General features: G+C 45.7%; 1 protein-coding gene across 1 annotated transcript in view; it reads right to left on the bottom strand.

Annotated features, from left to right (window-relative positions):
* Window positions 1-946: 946 nt before the first annotated feature.
* Cfap45 (cilia and flagella associated protein 45) overlaps window positions 947-17,224 on the bottom strand; it is a 28,299-nt gene continuing 12,021 nt past the window's right edge. The window contains exons 6-12 of the mRNA XM_071618266.1: window positions 16,407-16,585; window positions 14,206-14,335; window positions 9,344-9,490; window positions 5,196-5,309; window positions 4,434-4,627; window positions 1,479-1,703; window positions 947-1,150 (exon numbers count right to left, since the gene is read on the bottom strand). Coding sequence (XP_071474367.1) covers window positions 1,072-1,150; window positions 1,479-1,703; window positions 4,434-4,627; window positions 5,196-5,309; window positions 9,344-9,490; window positions 14,206-14,335; window positions 16,407-16,585 — 1,068 coding nt within the window. The 3' untranslated portion in view covers window positions 947-1,071. The remainder of the gene's footprint in view (window positions 1,151-1,478; window positions 1,704-4,433; window positions 4,628-5,195; window positions 5,310-9,343; window positions 9,491-14,205; window positions 14,336-16,406; window positions 16,586-17,224) is intronic.

Here is a 17,224-nt window from a genome sequence, read left to right as displayed (position 1 = left end):
GCTCTCCCACTCCAAATCACTCCCAGGGTCATTCCAAAAAGGCTGAGATTATTCTACAGGTACATAAAATTGGGGGAAGGCTGCAGAGAATCGGGAGACTGGCCCAAACAAGAGGCTTCCAGGAAGGGGCACCAGGGCTATTGTCGTCGTGGCTGAATGCTCAGAGGGTGGCTGGTTCACAGCAGGTACTCTGTTAAGTATGTGAATGTGTGAATAAGGAGGAGTTTGGAGCAAAATGAGAAAAGTCAAAACAGAAAAATGGTTTTGGGGAGCCCCACTTACGGGAGTGAGGTTGACCAGGGAAAGCCCAGCCACATGAGTGGGAGGGAAGCTGTGCTTGGGTAAGGAGCTGGGTCCTGGGTGTGCCCTGGCGGGGCGGGGCAGGTGTCTGTGTTGCAGTAGTACATGGACCAAGCTCCAACACCAGCCCGCTCCACAGATGTGGTCTGAATCATGGTTGTGAGCCCCGGAAGAGCTCTCCCTCCCCAGCTTCACCCCACCCAGCCCTCACACCAGCCCTCCCCAACCCAGCATCTGCCTCAAGCCTTGAAATGCCTCCGAAGTGGCAACTGGACACTGCAGGAGATGGCAAAAAGCTAGCAGAACCCAACTCTAAGGGACCCCCTGGTCTAGGACATCCTCCCACACTTGGGTCCCCATAACCTTTTTATTTATTTATGTATTGTGGTACTAGGGATTGAACTCAGGGTGCTCTACCACTGAGCTACATTCCCATTACTCCCTCCCCTTTTAAATTTTAAGTCAGGGTCTCAGGTACCCAGGCTGATGACCTCAAACTTGTGACCCTCCTAGCCTCAGCCCTCCCAAATCACTGGGATTACAATCACACCTGATTCCCCGGAAACTATTTTTCTCCACCTTTAATCCCCTGGAGCAACCATATCCCCACAACAACAACAATTAAAAAAAAAAAAAAAGCTGTTCCTTAGAAAAGTAGAATAGGTTTAATCCGTAACTATGAAATGTCTAGGTTAGCAGCAATTAAGGACACCCAAAGACTGGGCAGAATCTGTCCCCTGAAGGCATCCTGAGGGTCACAGAGGCTCCCCCTCAGTTCACAGAGGTGGTGGGCAGGATGTTAGCTTTGCGCTCAGCTTCAATGCAGTATTTCTCAGGAAGGCCAGTGGCTCTGTGGAGAGAATGCAGGGAGGGTGTAAGGAAGGGTTGGACCAGAGTGGACGCAGTAGAAAGCAGGCCCCGGGTGAGGTTTACAACACCTGGGGACCGGTACTCCAGCCTTCTCCCATAATCCACCCCCCAAGCCAGTATACTGCCAAGGAGCTCCCAGAGAGCCAGGAAGACCCAGTCCCAGGACCTTCTGCTGGAGCCCAGTTTAGGGGTAAGCCTAGAGCCAGGAGAGGGGTCCCTCCCTGAACATATCTACGCTTTCCGGACTGCTGTGCCAGCATCTCTTAGGGGAAGTGAAAAGAGCTAGGGAAGAAAGGGTCCCAGTGCACCTCAACTCCTCGAGTTTTTTCTTCTTGATATCATCAATGCGCTCACGGCGCTTCTGGGCGTCCTCTTTAAGGCGCCGGCCCTCTTCGAAGGTGGCGATCCGGTTCTGCACCTGCTTCTGCTGGTTCTCTCGAACCTGGCGACGGAGCTCGTTGGCATGCTGTAAGCGCCCCGAGGCCTTTTTCTCCTCCTCCATCTTCTCCTTCTCAATCTGCTCTCTCTGAGCCCTGGGGGAGGGGCACAAGGAGTGGAAGGGTCTAGGCTGAGCTGGTCCTGCCAAGGGAAGGCGGGGCTCCTCTAAGGGAGACCACAGCCCTCAGGCCCCAGCCCACTTCTTCTGCAACTCAGGGATTAGCATGAAGGCAGTGTTCTGCCTCCTCCCACCAGCCAGAACCAGCCTCAGGATCATGCAACTGTAAGTCAGGGGCATGCTTTAAAGGGCCCCAGGCCTGGTGTAATGCTCTGCTGTCACGGTGGAGAAATTCTTAATAATTTTTTAACAAGGAGCTCCAGAGTCTAATTTTTCATCGGGCTCTGCAAATTATGTAGCTGGTCCTACAACCAGGATTTCACCCCCTGGGAGCTATTTTTTCCTACTCTTCCCTCATAATAATGCATAACTCCTCTCCAGCTTGTTCTAATATATCTTCCTTCCTATCTTCTTCCCTTTCTCCCTTCCTTCCTTTCCTAACAATAATAACGTTAACAATCTGCATGCATATTAGAATCATCTGCAAGATTTCAAAAGATACTGATATCTGGGCTGCACCACACACCATTTAAATCACAATTTGTGGTAGAGCTTATCTGTATTTTTTTTAAAGGTCCCAGGCATTTCTAAGAACCACTTGGTAGGATAGATTAGGCAATATCTGCTTAATCAACAAGCTGAGAACAAAAGGCATCCCTCTGTCCAGAAACAGGTAGTCTCTAGGGAGGCCATACTTTGGGTTTGTTTTTTGTTTGGTTTTTGGTGGTACTGGGAATGGAACCGGGGGCTTCCCCCATGCTAAGCAAGTACTCTACCACTGAGCCACATCCCCAGCCTACTTTTGAAGTAGGAAAATTTGGATTGCTAGCTGTGGCAGAGGCACTCTTAAGAGAAAAGGCACCCCTCATGGAGGTCACATGGCCTGGAGACACTAGGTCTAGATGCTAATCTAGGACAGCAGGTAAAACTGAACTTCTCCAAAGGCTGGTCCAACTTTAATAACTGGCTAGTGCACATGCTTCAAGAAAACAAAGCAAAGCAGAGACAAATGGGTCAGTGGCAAATGTAGAACTTTAATTTCATTCCATTAATATGTATTAGTGCCTGCTAAAGGCACACAGATGTCCAAGGGCACAAGGCCAGAGAGGAGAGGGGAGACATCTGGAAGGCAATCTGGAGACCTAGGGCAGGATCTTTGGGAGCATTTAGGAAGCTGCCTTCTTTACCAGTGTCCAGTGACCACTGGCACAACCCCAAGGGCAGGGAAAGCTAGAGTCCCAAAGGACATCACAGTTACTGGGTAAAACTGAACTTCTCCAAAGGCTGGTCCAACTTTTCCTGCTACTGTGCAGGAAAGATGGATAAATAAAGAGAGCTTGCAATCCTGCAGAAGACCAGGAATCTGGTTCTGGCAAGGACAGAGCTTTATGGAGAGCTGCTCTGCCTCCGTTAGGAGTCTAGATGGCCTGGTCTAGGACACCACTAACTGAAACAGGATAAAGAGAAAGGTCCTATAGCATGGAGACCAAGAAAACGAGGTCCCACTGTTCAAACTCCACTTATCTAAGCATAATTTCTGATTCCCCAAATTTCAATTTTGTCTGTTTTTTTTTTTTTTTTTTTTCCCTTTTGAAAAATTCTGATCTCACAGAGGCTGAACCAGAACAAAAAGGAAGCCGTTCCCAGTTAAGCCAGATCTGGTGGTAACAGATTTAACTGGTAAGAAATAGAGAGGAAAGCCAAAGGTACCTGTGATTACTGACTGCTTTGGGGGAGGGTCAGAACAATGATGGATATGAACGCTTAGCTTCCACTTATATGTCGGAATTACCACTGAGCCAAAAGTATACAAATAAAAGGATAAAGAGCTACTGTGCAGGAAAGATGGATAAATAAAAGTGAGGTCAAAATATGAACCTCTAACATCCTTCCTACAAAATAGGAAAAAGCGGTTTTGATTAATTTCTAATGCTCTCCGTGGCATCCAGCACAGAGCCTGGCTGGATGTGCTCAATACATTTTTGTCGACTCAGTGGCAAAGATATACTTTAAAGTCCTGCTCCAGTGACACGACCCTTAATGACTGAGGTTCTTCTGTCTCCCCCCTACCTTCTCCTACCTGAAGCTTCATCACTAATCTGCAGACAGATGGGGACGGGGTGGGGGGTGGTCAGAAGGGACTAGATAGACCTTTATTTACATTTTACTTCTCCAAGATAAATTATCCCCATAACCCTCAATTCCTTAAACACTTCCCAGATGCTATTTTCAAATTCTCTAATCCTGAAATACTTGGTTTGAGTGTTTTGTCATTGTTGTTGTTGTTATTTGTTTGGGATTGTTTTTGCATTGGTTTCTGTGGGAGTTTGTTTGTTTGTTTGGGGCCATACTCCATACTGGAGATAGAACCTAGGGACACTCTATCACTGCACTACTTCCAGGACTTTTTTTTTTTTTTTTTTGCAACAGAGTCTCAGTAGATGAGAAACTTGAGTTGCTAAGGCTGGCCTCGAACTTTCCATCCTCCTGGCTCTAGCTGGGGGAGGCCTGCAACACCACCCCTGGATTACTGGGTGTCTGAAGTATGTCAACCGCCCATCTAGCTGGAGTACTGCATGGATGTGCATCTGTCTGTTAAACTGCCAGAAGGCTCCCCTTCATGCACTGTGGCCCCTCCCTGCTGCAGAACCCATGCTGGGTCCACTACAGGGCAGACACGAAGCCAAGATTCCCGAGCCCCTTCTACCGAAGAATCCTCTCGAACTCTTCCCGGTCCTGTTGCACCTGAACGGCGAGCCTGTGCTCCTTGAAAGCCACCTGTTCCATCCTTGTCTTCCGTAGTTTAGCCTCCGTTTCTATCTTCTTCTGTGCATCTTCCTTCTCCTTTCTGCGCCATTCTCTGTCCGCAGCCTCCTGGTTGCGCTTGGCCCGCAAGGCATCCTGGGAAGGTGGGGGGCCAGTGAGAGCCCCGAAAACCTCAGGTCCCGACCAGGCCCAGGTATCTTTGGGCTGTTTTCTAAAGCACCATGGGCTTCTCTGGCAGCAAATTATTTTAGGAAAGAATGAATGGAATCCTAGCCTAGAAACCTTTGGGTCAGAAGGTCCCCTGAGGGGGTTATCTTGGCCTTCCACCCTGCTCAGTCCAGTTCTTTCCCTGTTCCTCAAACTCCTCCAGGCAGTCCCCTTCAGTGCTTCTAGTTTTAGAAACTGCTAATGGTGGAGAGGCCATAGTTTCCTCTGGTGACATATTTCTTTGGTCACTTAAGGTGGAAATTTCTTTATGTTGCAGCCAAAGACTTTCTCTCGGATCTTAAGCCATGATTCTGCTCAAGCCTTACTGCCGTGGGCACTGGAGGGCAGAACCACCCCATCCTCCTCAGTCTACTATAGAAAGCCTGTGTCCTCTCTTTTATACCTCCACCCTTGAGGCTAGTTTATAGGCCGTCAAAGGTACAGCTGCTGGAGTGGCAGAGAAAGAGGGAAGTCAAGACCGAGAAGAAACGGGTACCTGTTCCGCTTGGTAATCCTGAGCCCTCTCCTGCAGGGCCCTCAGGCGGGTGAACTCCTTCTCTTTTTCCCTCCGGATTCTGTTCTGCTCAGCCTCAAACTCTGCTTCTCGAGCCTGCAAGGAAGCAAAGGCCTCATAGAACAGTTCTCATTGCCCCAGCCTTGCCCAGACAAACAGGGTCCCTGCAACACATTTTCCAACATCTCCCCTACCACTCCTTTTAAAACAGGCAAAAGAGGCCAGGCATACGGCACACATCTGTAATTTCACAACTCAGTGGCAAAAGGTGGGAGGATTCCAAGTTCAAGGCCAACCTCAGTAACTTAGTGAGACCCTCAAAATAAGAAGGAAAAAAATATTCTAGCTCAGAGGTAGAATATTCCTAGACTCAATCCCCCAGTACATTAAAAAAAAAAAAAGAATAAAAAATAAAACAACATAGAATGAATGAACATTAAAAAAAAAGAGCTAGCATCTGTAAAATGTTTCATTGTTGGAAAAAAGGCTTTCCCCTGCATTATCCTAGGCAATTCTGATCTTATGGGATGGATACTATCGATGAGAAAACTGATGTTCAGGAAGATGGAGGATCCTACCTAAGATCACCCAGTCAGTAAACTACCAAACAGGATTTGAACACAGCATCCTGAGCCCAGTTTTATACTCCTTCCATTACATCACAGTCTTCAAGTTGCAGGGCCACTGGGCCAAGTAACAAATGTGACTCCCTGCCTGTCTTGTAAAAGCACAGCGCAGGTGAAGGTTATCTCATTAGTCCCTGGGCAAATGGCCAACCATCCTTTAGGCAATCCACAGTGGTTAACAGATACCTAAAGAATGAACCATCAAAATCAGTTCCCTTTACCACCTCTGTGAAAGAAATGGCCTATCTCTAAAGCTTCCAAACCACTATTTCTGTTATTATTTCCCCTCCCCTCCTCCTCCTTCTTCTCCTCCTCCTGTACTGAGTAGTGAGTAGTGACCCAGGGGTGCTTTACCCACTGAGCTATATTCTCAGCTCTTTGTTATTTTGAGACGGGTCTTGCTAAGTTGCTGAGGGTCTTGTTAAGTTGCCGGGTTGGCCTCAAACTTGCCATCATCCTGCCTTGGCCTTCCAAGTCGCTGGGATTACAAGCGTGTACCACTGTGCCCACCTACCAACCACTGTTTCTCAAGCGACCAGTATTTCTCAAGACTAACAACAGAGGTTGAATGGAAATGTGATCTTCCTATAGAGAATCTCTGTCATCCCTCGTTCATCCTGCCCAACAAACTGTGCCAGCTGGTTCCTTTGTTCTACCTTGCCCTGTATGGCAGGGCAGGGAACTTGGGATGATTCCACAGCCAGTCTCTGCCTTTAGCTCTGAAGGGTTAGTTCTGGCTGCAACACCACTGAAAGGCACCAGTGGGAGGGGAAGGGCTAGTGACATATAGCCATGTGGGCACAGGGATGACCTGCCATGTATATGACGACGGTCCCCTAAGATAATGTCACCCATGGTGTTGGAGCCATCTTCGTTGGCATACACCTGTTATGTTCAACAATGATGAAATCACCTAATGACTCATTTCTCAGGATGTATCCCATCATTAAGTGACGTGTGATTGCACTTAGACACTTAAAGTGGATTGTAGAAGTGCCCAAGTATCTGATCCTTTTGCCAGTCTCCAGCCTCTCCCAGCATCACCTGCCCATGTCCTTTCCATGGAAGAATACAAGACATATTTCCCTCCTGCTCAGGGATGTACAGTTCCTCATCATACCACCCCTCCAGTTTCCTTCAAGGGCCAAGGCACCTGCCAACAATGGCTCTCAGCTCTCCAGCATCATTTCACCACCCTCCTGCCTCTTCATGACCACCACAGACTCTCAGCTGCAGTCAGCAACTCTGTTCACCTGCTCCTGCACATGATCAACTCATTATCACCACATCACCCATTCCGGGAAGCCACTGTTGCGTTCCATTCAGTATACACTGCATTACTCTGGGTTCTCTCAGCCGAGTCTAATATTGGACACACATTGAAGCATTCAGTATATTCTGAATCAATCAATGGCTACTTCCCATAGCTGTTATCAAGATTAAATGAGACAACAGAGCTAGGGGTGTAGCTCAGTGGTAGAGCATATGCAAGACCCAGAGTTCGATCCCCAATACCACAAAAAATAATAATAATAACACATGTAAAACCCTTAGCACAGAGCTTAAACACACAGTCTAAGTGCTCAGTAAATGGTGATTATGTAGTCATTGTTATGCGCAAAACAACTCCATAGTTGTGCATTCTTGTTCCATTGCTTGCATATATCCAAAATCCAGTAAGAAAACTGAAGCCCAAAAAAATGAGTTTTCCTAAATGTTCAACATCTCTAGCAATTAGAGAAATGCAAATCAAAACTACACTGAGAGTCCATCTCACTCTAGTCAGAATGGCAATCATCAAGAATACAGGCAACAATAAATGTTGGCGAGGATGTGGGGGAAAAGGTATACTCATACACTGCTGGTGGGACTGCAAAATGGTGCAACCACTTTTGAAAGCAGCATGGAGATTCCTAAGAAAACTTGGAATGGAACCACCATTTGACCCAGTCATCCCACTCCTAGGTTTATACCCAAAGAACTTAAAATCAGCATACTATAGTGATGCAGCCACATCAATGTTTATAGCAGCTCAATTCACAATAGCTAAACTACAGAACCAACCTAGGTGCCCTTTAACAGATGAATGGATAAAAAAAATCGGTGGTATACATTCACAATGGAATATTACAAAGCCTTAAAGAAGAATGAAATGACATTTGCAAGTAAATGGACGGAACTGGAGAATATTTCACTAAGTGAAATAAGCCAATCCCAAAGAATCAAAGGCCAAATATTTTCTCTGATATGTGGATGCTAATTCACATAGGGGTTGGGGAGATAATGGTATTTTGGACTAAACAGAGGGGAGTGAAGGAAGGGGAGAGGGGATGGGGGTAGGAATGATAGTAGAATGAATCTGACATTATTACCCTATGTGCATATATGATTACATGACCTAAGTAACATGTATGTACTATCATGTATAAATAATTAAAGCAAATAAAAAATAAATTAAAAAAATAAAATAACAGAGCTTTCTTGACTTTCATTTTCTGTGATTTTGTATTCAGCATAAATGGGCATACCAAGTATGCCTTTCCAAATTATAACCACAGGCCAGGTACAGTAAGTAGTACACGTTTATAATCCCAGTTACTTAGGAGGCTGAGATAGAAAAATCGCAGATTCAAGGTCTGTCTCAGAAACTTAGTGAGACACTGTCTCAAAAAAAAAAAGGTCTGGGGATATGGCTCAGTGGTAGAGCAGGGCTGGATTCAATCCCCCGTACCACAAGAAAAGAAAATCATAACCACACCCTCTCCCCACCCTTCATGAAGAACCCCTCTACCTGTTCTTCATGAAGGAGCATAGAAAAGTGAAATGTTTTCTGTTGTCATGAAACTTGAAAATTTGCAGAGGAGACAAAACTGACACACGAAGAAATAATTTTTCTGCCACTTTGATTCCTTCTTCCTCTTTTCCCATACACCACATTCATTCTAAATCACGCTTACAAGGCTTCCCTTGTACTTTCCACAGACACCAATCGTTTTATCACTCCGTTTTGCCCCAGAAAGAGTCCACACATGTGTGAGCTAGAGCCACCCGTAACCGTCTGCAGACAAGGCTCTTTGCTTCACTGGTTGTCTTTGCAAGGGGAGGGACAAGTCTTTGTTTTCCGAGTCTAGCACCCAATATAGGATGCTCAACATGGGAATTTTCACAAGGAATTCACGGGGTTACCAAGTCATGAGGAATCTACAAAAACTTCACTTTCACCAATCATTTTCATTTACTTCCATTCCTGCACATGACCCACAGACCAACTTCTAACGAAGGTGTTAATCAGGATAATCACGCACTAATTTGGATGTCCTTTCTAGGATATTCTGTTAATGAACAAGTCAGGCCAAGGAGAAGGGAGGGGGTGCCAGGTCCTTGAACAAAGGATGTACATTTTTAAAATGCAGACGTGGCTACCTTCTGTAGGAATCCCCTGTCCTGGTTACAGACATGCCATTCCGGCTCAGAGGCCCCAGTCATCTGAAACCAGGTCCTTACCATCTTCTTCTTGGTGAACTCCATCACCATCTGGTCGGCCAAGTTTTCCTGAGCCAGCAGCTCTGCTTTCTTTCTCTGGTTCTCATCGTTGATGCGCTTGATCTCAGCTTGCATCTGCACTTTCTCCTGATGCCTTCGTTCCAGGTCCTGCTGGTGCAAGCAAGAAAGCCTTGGAGTTCAAAGAGGCAAGAAGAAGCTCCTGTCTTCCCGACAGTAAAAAAAGCTCCTGTCTCTCTGACGGGGGTGGGGCGGGAGATGCAAATGGACACAGATGTGCTGCCTGCAGCCCAAACCTGTTCTTTCAAGGGCTGACGGCGACTGCTACCAGTGGCCTCTTCACCGTCTTCACCCACCTTGAGTTTGTCATGGCCTCTGTCACTGCTGGTCGCCAGACACTTTTAGGAATTGGAGGCTCTTAAACTTCCACTCTGTGGCCCCCACATATTCCATAAATCCTAATCGTGTGGCTTTTCTCCTGTGCCGTCCTCCTGCCTTCAATTTCCTTCTATTTTTAAACTCGATTTTTTTTTCTTTTTTTCACTTATTTTTGACTGATAAGCACAAACTTTCAATTTCCATTCAGCAGTAATAACTAAGAAAATAAATATTGCCTGGAAAAGCTGATCCCAGCCACTGGGGAGGCAGAGGCAGAAGGACCACAAGTTCAAGGCCAGCCTGGGCAAATTTAATAGGACCCTGACAGGAAAAAAAATAAAAATAAAGAGGTCTGGGGATGTAGCTTGGTGTAGATTCAATCCCCAGTACTGAAAAAAAAATAATTAAAAATAAAAATGTATCCGTGTGTGTGTGTGTGTGTGTGTGTGTGTGTGTGTGTGTGTTCTCCTAAGTCAGTACTTTCTATTCATTGGGTCACTTTATATAGGCTATCTTTTTTTTTTTGGTACCAAGGATTAAACTCAGGGGCACTTAACCACTGAGTCACATCCCCAGCCCTATATTTGGTATTTTATTTAGAGACAGGGTCTCACTGAGTTGCTTAGTGCCTCGCTTTTGCTGAGGCTGGCTTTGAATGGGCCATCCTCCTGCCTCAGCCTTCTGAGCTGCTGGGATGACAGGCGTGCACCACTGTGCCTGGCAGTATGGGCTATCTTTAATACCTAAATCTACCCAAAAATGAGGAAAGTAGGCCTTGTGTAGGTGAAGAAACCGAAACAAAGCAGTAATTGACATTCCCAAGACCACACAGCTAATATACCCTACGGCCAGAATTTTGAAACCTGCTCTGTCTGAATTACAGTTTTACCCTCCTACAGAAATCCTCCTGGATTATTCCAATCTTCCATTCTCTCTCCCTTTATGAATTCCCTCTGTACTGAGGTGATGCCACATTTCTTGAGAGTTGATCATACACAACCTTGTAGAGTCCTGTTCATTTCATAGGTGCTCACTGAGTCCCAGCTAGAGGACAGGGACCTGTGTCACATCCCCTTTCTTCACCAAAAGTATCTTGCTCAATTCAAGCAATACTTAAACTCTTGATAAATGAGAACTACAGAGAGTGGCACATGAGGGGGGGGGGGGGTCTTAGACTCAGAAATGTGTTTCTGAGCAATGGAGAGCAGAGTACCAACATGACCCTGAGGGATAAAATCCTTTCTAAGGAAAGAACCCCCGCCTTTTCCAGCCCTGAGCCTCCAAAATCTCTCAATGATCAGATGTTCTGAGCCCAGGCACAAAGCAAAAGGGCGTTGCAATCTTGTGCAGCGGCCCACAAGCCAGCACCTCTGATCAGTCTCAGACTCCTCCTTGCTTCAAACTCTTCTACTCACCAGCTCACCCCACCTCCCATACTATTTACAGCTCCCTACATTTCTTCAAAGACTAAATCCTTCCGGGCCTTCCAGCTCCTCCTCGGCTCCGCTTCTGCCCTGATACACTCAAGCCATGCAACCCTGCCTGTGTGTCCTCCTCCAGGGCTTGGCTCGCAGCCCAATTCGGGACTCCCTCCTCCATGAAACCTCTGAGCCAGGGAAGCACAGCAACCATCTCCTCCAAGCTCATGTGGTGCCTGAGTCACGACCGTGTACATTTCCCCACTCTCTCTGTCCTCCTCTGCTCATTCCACTCTTCTCCTTTTCCAGTTTCGAGCCTGTTGCCACCCCATGCCTTATTTAATCTCATTGACACTCAAGGCTAAGGAAGCTGCTGATCTCTGATCCAGAACACACATGCAATCGGGTATTTGTTGGCTTACTTCTTTACCTATTTATGCACTCTCTGGTTTGTTGGTTTGGTCGGTTCATTTCATTTCCGAGGAACAGAATGACTTTCCCTGTTTCTCATCTTTGAAGACTTTCAAAGCAGCCCAGAGAAACTCCCTGCACTCTGTCTCCATCTTGCTAGCAAGGTGGGAAAGCTGCCCTTGCACCCCCTGAGATGACAGGGCAGCTCTAAAGCTGGGCAGGCACAGGGATCTGCCCTGAAGTTGCCTAATAATACTTCCTGGAGACTCGGGGAGTGCCTATTGGAGGGACATCCAAAGGACAATGACACAACATCAATGTGATGGTGTTGACTCACTGATTCCTGGAATTTCTAGTGTGGCCACCAAGTCCCGATCCCCACCATCTAGTTGGGTTTTCCCGTTTTGTTTCTCCCTTCCCTGCATGTTTGCCCCACACCTCTCCTTCCTGACCCTCTCTCTTCACCAGGAACTGAAGTAACTTGGCCAGGTCTTTCTGTCTTCTTGACCCCCTCAGTCCCCTTCTCAAGCACCTCACCAAACCATGTGCCCTCGGCTTCTCCAGCTATCCAGGTGATCTTCCTCCCACCCTTCACCCTGGGGCCTCACTCTGCAGGACCTTCATAATTTGAAGTCTGAGGACCTTCATAATTTGAAGTCTGCCCGACTGTGGGACTCTTTACAGTCCCCAGTCACTCACCACTACGGAATGCACTGGTCGACATTTGTGGATGTTTATCAAATGTAAACGTGGGAGAGGGGCAAAAAAAAAAAAAAAGCACTCCACAAGTTAAATGGTACCATGAAGAAAAAGAATCAGACAAACCAATGCAGGACATTTTTAAGGCACACGGCCTGGGGCTAGGGCTCAGTGGTAGAACACTAGCCTAGCCTAGGCAAGACCCTGGGTCCAATCCCCAAAACTACCAGAAGAGAAAAAGAAAAAAGCTAGCCTAAGGCATATGACCTGTATGCTTCAAAATTAATGCATGGTGAGGGGGATGGGGGATAAGATGGTTAAAGGGTACAGGGACACAGTGAATAGCAGGAATCATTTCTATGTTCTGTAGCACGGAGGGATAATTACAGCTGACAACAATTAATTGAACATTTCAAAACAGCTAGTAAGGAAGATTTTCAATGTTCCCAACACAAAGAAATAATAAGTGTCTAAAATGATGGATGGGCTACTTTCTCTGATCTGACCATTATACATTGTACACATGCAATGTATACGATATGCAATGTGCTCCATAAAGATGCACAATTACTGTGTTGATTAAAACTAAAAATACGTTTTAAACAATGAATCAATCAGCAAATGAGGAAACTCTTCTAAATCAAAACGTACTAAAGAGACTTAACCAGCTGTAATGTACAAACCTTGATTGGAGCCTGTTTTGAAAAGAAGAAAAGAGTTGAAAGTACATTTTTGAACAACTGAGGACACCTGAATATGAATTTTGTATTAGGTGATAAGAGGGAATCATTGGATTAGAGTTTTTTGATGGAGGATATGATAAATGGTACTGTTGGCATGTCAGAGTGACCTGGTTCTTCAGAAATGCAGGCTGATGCAATTGGTGACTACATGTCAAGATGTCTGTAATTTAAACTAGATTAACAATTAGCAAAATATGTATATACACCTAGAAAGAAACAAGCCACGGTTGGGAGAAGTGGCCCACACCTGTAATCCCAGCTAATCAGGAGGTCGAGACAGAAGGATCTCAGGTTTGAGATCAGCCTGGGCAACTTAGAGAGACCCTGTCTCAAAATACAAAAATGAAAAAAAAAAAAAAAAAAAGCTGGGAGTGTAGCTCGGGGTATAGCTCTCTGGATTCAATGCCCAGTACTGAAAAAGAAAGAAAGAAACAAGCCACTAAAACAAATTGTTAGCAATTGTTAAATCTAAATGAAAAATTGATGGGTGTGATACAGTGTTTTCACCTTTTCTGTGTGAAATTTTTTGAATAATTAAAAAAAAAAAATTGAAAGGAAAAAAACAAATCAATGCTCCAAATCCCTGCTGTGTCCCCTCTCACTGTGCTTTTGTTTACTGAAACCGATCAGATAAGGCAAATAAAAGAGGAGTTTTAAAGTCTATTTAGTTTGGGCAGGTATTTCATCAGTTTTTTGTTTGGTTTGGTTTGGTTTTGCAATAGATATTCCTACTAATTTTATTTGGGCTAACAGGAAGAAAAGGGTTGGCTCCACAACACAATTAATGACCATGGGATGCTTTGCACTTTGAATGAGGTAACAGCGGGGAGCCTGGAACTAAGACACTGCTACTGTTCATACAAACTAGATAATAGACCTAGATAATTGAGGGAAGACTGTAAAACGTCCCTGTGTTTATTTGTGCAAAGCATGCAGCCAGTATATTTCCTTTATGTGTCTGTTCACATGGATATGTCACTGAGACCCAAAGTCCCCAGGAGACAGGGACAGTATCTATCCAAATCACTGCTCATCCCCCAGCAGGGCACCATGGCCAAATAAATGTTTAACATGGCATTAAAAGGTTGATGGTGACGATGTTGTGAAATGAGCATGTGCCTAACAGAAATCAGTCCACACCCTGAATCCCCAAATCTTGGAGTACTTTGCTGTGGTTGCTGGAGGAAACTTGGCATGACCTGTCTAGCCCTGTTACCCGAAGGTCTTCCTCCTGGAGCTGTTCCAAATATTCCAGCATCTGTTCCTTCTCCTGCTCCCGCTGCTCCGAAAGCAGAGATCGCTCTTCCCTGTTCCTTTCCATCTGCTTCACAATGTGCCGTCTTCCCCTAGGAGGGAACAGCACCACAGTGTCTCAGGAACCATGGGTCCATGTCTCTCTGCTCTAACCTCCATCCAAATAATCCCCAAGACAGGCAGTTTCAGGGACAATTTGACACATGCCCCTTAACCTGGATATGCTTGATGGGTCCAGACCAAAGTCCTTCCCCAGCAAGTCCTGGGGGATCGGTCCCTCTTTTCTCAGCTATTGGCTCTGGGGACCCATCCTTCCTGAGATTCCTCTCCAATCTGTTTGCCCAGGAGTCACCCGATGGTTTAATACAGCTTCTCTTTTTCAATATGTAACTAGTTACTAGAATCCTGTTCTTCACAAGTCTTCTCAGAGTATGGGAAGCTAGCATGGTATGCTAACCTCACAGAACTGCACAGAATTTAAAAGTCTAATTCCTCTAGTGCTTCTGCTATCACCCAGTTTATCTTGTCTTCCACGCCTGGCGTGACAACTGTCTTTTTTACATTCTCCCTCACGTTTGCAACTGTCGGCTGCTGGTAGACAGGGCTGAGTCTGACGAAGTCTCTCCACTGGGCAAAGCCCAAGCTCAACAGTAAGAAGCAGAGAGAGTAGGTCTACAATCAGCACTTCCAGGGATCCCTGTGTGTACTGGGATGTCAATGAACTGGGAAGCATGCAGACCCCACATCATAAGTCAAGCCTGGGAGAATGGGAGAAGACAAGATAAGGATAGAAATCAAGGGCAGTAGTATGAGATTCCCATTCTGATGGAGCACTTGAATGGCTTCACACTTCAGATGAAATAAGCAGGAGCAGTGAGCGAAAGATCTTCATGGAAGCAGGACTGGGCTCAACCAGGTCAAATCATTGGCTCTGCCTAATGAGGCAGAAGTTTTCCCTTTATCGGAGCTATTTATGCAGAAGGTAAACAGCCACTTAGCCACTAAAATAACTTTAACTGGGAGCCTAAGATGGTCTACTGGGTAGCGACTAGAAGCACAGAGATGAATGGTTCAAGAGCTTACAAAGCACAATTCTCTTTAGATAAAACTGCCCTCCCACGTGGCATGAAAACTGCTCATAGAAGTAATTCATGTATCATATGGTTCGTATTCTAACTCTAGGACACTCTGATTCTGTAATCTATCTACCCTAGGACTTTCCCTTTTCTGCAAAATGAAAAAAGGGAAAATGCATTTATTCATCCTAATGTGAATGAAGTACCTATTCCAGGCTGAACACCCTGCAAGGCCCAGGAGCTTCAGAAATGAATGGCAGGACCTCTGTGCTCAATAAGCTCCCAGTCTAGCGAGGACCAGGGAACCACAGCACAAGAAGTGGCACCTGAGAGTATAAATACGGAATGGCAGGGTACAGACAAGGAAGCCACTATAGCCTGCCTGGTGAAGTGAGGGAGGGTTATCAGGGGAGGTGACAGCAAAGTCACATTCTACAGAAAGAAAAAGATCCCCACGTAGATCCTTCGCTCACTGCTCCTGCTTATTTCATCTGAAGAGTGAAGCCATTCAAGTGCTCCATCAGAATGGGAATCGCATGTTGCTTCCCTTGATTTTTATCCTGATCTTGTCTTCTCCCATTTTTCCTTTTCCAGGAGGGAAAAGAAGAAGAAGGGTAGTCAGTCAAAAAAAAGAGGGAACAACAGAAGTCATGAAAATTGCAGCCACTTGTAATGGCAGACGCCTGTAATCCCAGCTACCCAGGAGGCTGAGGCAGGAGGCTCACAAGTTCAAGGTTAGCCTGGGCAACTTAATGAGACCCTGTCTCAAAATTAAAAAAAAAAAAAAAAAATTAGAAGAGCTAAGGGTGTAGCTCAGTGGTAGAGCACCCCCAGGTTCAATCCCCAGTACTGAAAAATAAAAAATTGTGAACCTGTGACAAGAAGCCTGAATTGTGGCCAGATTGAGAAGCACCTGTTATGATCTTGGAAACAGGCTGTAAAACTTCTAGGATTCTCTGCCCCGTTCCATAGGGGTAATAGATGATGATGACCACCAGGCCTCACCTCCTCCCTCTTTTCAAAGCGACATGGACCTCAAGAGGTATGGAAATGACTTAGCGTAGAAATGCCCAAGCCACATCCTTACCGTACTCTTTCTTCTCTCCTCTTCCTGTCCAGTTCCTCCTGCCTTTGAATGGACTTCTGTCGCTCCACTTCCATCATCTGATTCAACCGCTTCTCCTCTGCATCCAGTTCTTTTTGTATCTGCTGCTTCTCTAGGATTTGGGCATCCCGGATGGCATGGCACTTGGCATTGAGGATAATCTAGGGAATGGAGACCAAAGTGAGGCACTAGACCTGGGGGCAAGGACAGGAAGGGATGCCCTGTGGGTCCAAGGAAGTTTAAGGGGGAGAAATGGAAGCAGAATATCTTGAAGTGTACTGGCATTGTGCATGGCTGATCACAAATCCAGAGAAGCAAGAACATTCTGGTATTTGTTTTCCTCTTATAAATTCCTGGGTTCCTACTAGATGCTAGGGTCTGTGCAAGGACAGATCCAGAATAGCTTCTTTCAAAGTGTTATAGTGTTTGGGGGTTAATGGATTGTCCTTTGGGACCCATGAGCCCCAAGTTAAGCTCAGTGAAGTTAAAACAGTCTAATGAGATCAGGCCACTAGAAGTATAATAAGCTGGAAGAGCCCAATGTGTTACAAAAAGGGATGAAAATCCTGGGTCCATCCATAAAAACCAAGATGTAAAAGCCTTGGGAAATAAAAGGAGGGATACGTAAAAAAGATTGACCTGGAAGACAGAAATCAGAGATGAAGGTGTTGGGGAATCGGCATTTTTCATTTGGTCAGGAAATGGACCGCATGCAAAAGGAATCACAAAATAGAATTTCAAACGAGTCCCTGGTCCTTATGCTCTCCGCTAAAGGATGCGCTCTGAGTACTCAAAACAAA

Source organism: Marmota flaviventris, chromosome 10 (assembly GCF_047511675.1).
Source record: "Marmota flaviventris isolate mMarFla1 chromosome 10, mMarFla1.hap1, whole genome shotgun sequence".
In the NCBI taxonomy this organism is placed as follows: Eukaryota; Metazoa; Chordata; class Mammalia; order Rodentia; family Sciuridae; genus Marmota; species Marmota flaviventris.
Note: the sequence above shows the minus strand (reverse complement) of the source record. Positions and strands in the feature narration are given on the sequence as shown.